Source organism: Octopus bimaculoides, chromosome 9, assembly GCF_001194135.2.
Source record: "Octopus bimaculoides isolate UCB-OBI-ISO-001 chromosome 9, ASM119413v2, whole genome shotgun sequence".
Classification (NCBI taxonomy): domain Eukaryota; kingdom Metazoa; phylum Mollusca; class Cephalopoda; order Octopoda; family Octopodidae; genus Octopus; species Octopus bimaculoides.
Genome location: NC_068989.1, coordinates 24,743,939 through 24,745,826, shown reverse-complemented (window position 1 = coordinate 24,745,826; position 1,888 = coordinate 24,743,939). Strand labels below are relative to the sequence as shown.

The following is a 1,888-nucleotide window of genomic DNA, read 5'->3' as shown; positions in this document are numbered from 1 at the left end:
TATATATATATAAGAGTGTCTGAAGTACGCATAAATTTTGCATTTCTCTCAAGTAAGATCGTTGCTCTTACTAATTTGAATTCCCACTCTCTGCCAGCACCATAAATAAGAATGGAGCAAATATAATATTTGGTACATTTATAACAAAGCAATAAACATTCTGGATTTAATGGTTGTTTGCTAAAAATGTTGTGTTTTGACATTGACGCCATTCATATTGACAACATAAGTGAAAGAGATATAGCTTCGGCAGAGTTTGAAATATCGTGTCAGTTATCTGGGAGTTTACTTCCTGCGTTATTTCTCTCACCAGTTAAAGAAAAAAAATACAGGATTTCAAAACGGAATAGCACCTGAGAATATGGTGGAGACAGTTTGTTATTGCATCAACAACTTCCAACCACTACAAATATCTCCGAATATCATGTAAATATGCACCTGCAATGCTCTTTACCTTAACACCATCCTTAAAACACTCGCTCTTTCCCTGAATCTAGACAATATAAAAATATGTGTACACATAAAACTATCAACAGAATGAAGACATGTTTTTATTAGTTCCAAGCATTATGCTGAGAGGCACATCACTAATAAGTAGAGGTTACAAATGACAAGCTCCAACAAAGTAATCCTCGGTTATTTCGTACGCAACCATCACTATAATCTACCGCCTCACACAAACAGACTCAATAGTGGAGAAAAAAACAATTTGTTCAGACTTTCACACTGCACGCCCATGCGTTAAGTCCCTGCACAATAGCCTCATCCACCATTAGGACGAGGCATGATTAGTCTAGATCAAAGAATATGAGAATTGTGCTTAATCATACAATTATCTACATTGTGCCATATATCGGATCGATTATGTTGATCTACGGTGAAACAATACATAATAACAAACTTAAATTTAACAACGATCACAGTATTAAAATATACTACCTTTAAATTCTGAATTCTTAATGGACGAATTTCAATGGTCGTAGATATTGCCGATATAACAAAAAACTTAAACCTATCTGTGTTCTGTTTAACATATAGTTTGATCAAGTCTGGAAATAGAAATGAAAAGAATAAAGGATGATAAAAAAATAATTAATGTGTATATGTTGGTGTTTGCTTATGATAATGGTCATTATTTTCAAAGCATGTTTATAGTTAATTTGATTTGGAGTAATGGTTACCTATGGTTAAATGATATCTACTCTGGAGCGGTGACAGGTAGATATGAACACCTTTCAGAATTATTAATCCTGCTGCATTCCCTCACAATCTTTATTACGTTTTGAGCTATCTCAGTCAACTGATTGAAACCCTAAACCTCTTCTTTACTGTAACTCAACTTACAGTTTGTTAAAGAAATGTAGATTTAAACAGTGTTCCGTAATTATAGCGAACCCAGTAGAGAAAGAGGTAAGCTTCCTTTAAATTCTGTACACACTGTCGGTTTCTATTCCCAGTTTGAATTAATGAATTAATTCACTTCTCTTAAGAGAAAAATATAAACGTAACACAATCTTCCTTCTTCAATACTAAATAAGTATTTCAAATGAGAATACTGTTTAGGCGCAGAGGACTTTATAAGAGTCAGTGCTTTGATCTGGTTTTATGTTGTGATTATTCCCTAAAAGGACAAATTTTGACTGCCGACTAAACTTCTATAGCCCTTTACTTCCAACGATAATGGACAGGATTATAAATAACGATATTCTGCAACACCTTAAAAGTACTGAGGTCGATTCATACGAATAAAAATTCTTCAAGACAGTGCTCCCAGCATGGCCCCAGTCTAGTGATTGAAACAAGTAGAAGATAACATATACATGTACATACATACTCTTTACTCTCTTTACTCTTTTACTTGTTTCAGTCACTATATATATATATATAT

At 33.5% G+C, this 1,888-nt stretch overlaps 1 protein-coding gene across 1 annotated transcript in view; it reads right to left on the bottom strand.

Annotated features, from left to right (window-relative positions):
* Positions 1-1,888, bottom strand: part of LOC106884209 (uncharacterized) — a 72,884-nt gene that overhangs the window by 9,297 nt on the left and 61,699 nt on the right. The window contains exon 11 of the mRNA XM_014935458.2: positions 940-1,049. Coding sequence (XP_014790944.1) covers positions 940-1,049 — 110 coding nt within the window. The remainder of the gene's footprint in view (positions 1-939; positions 1,050-1,888) is intronic.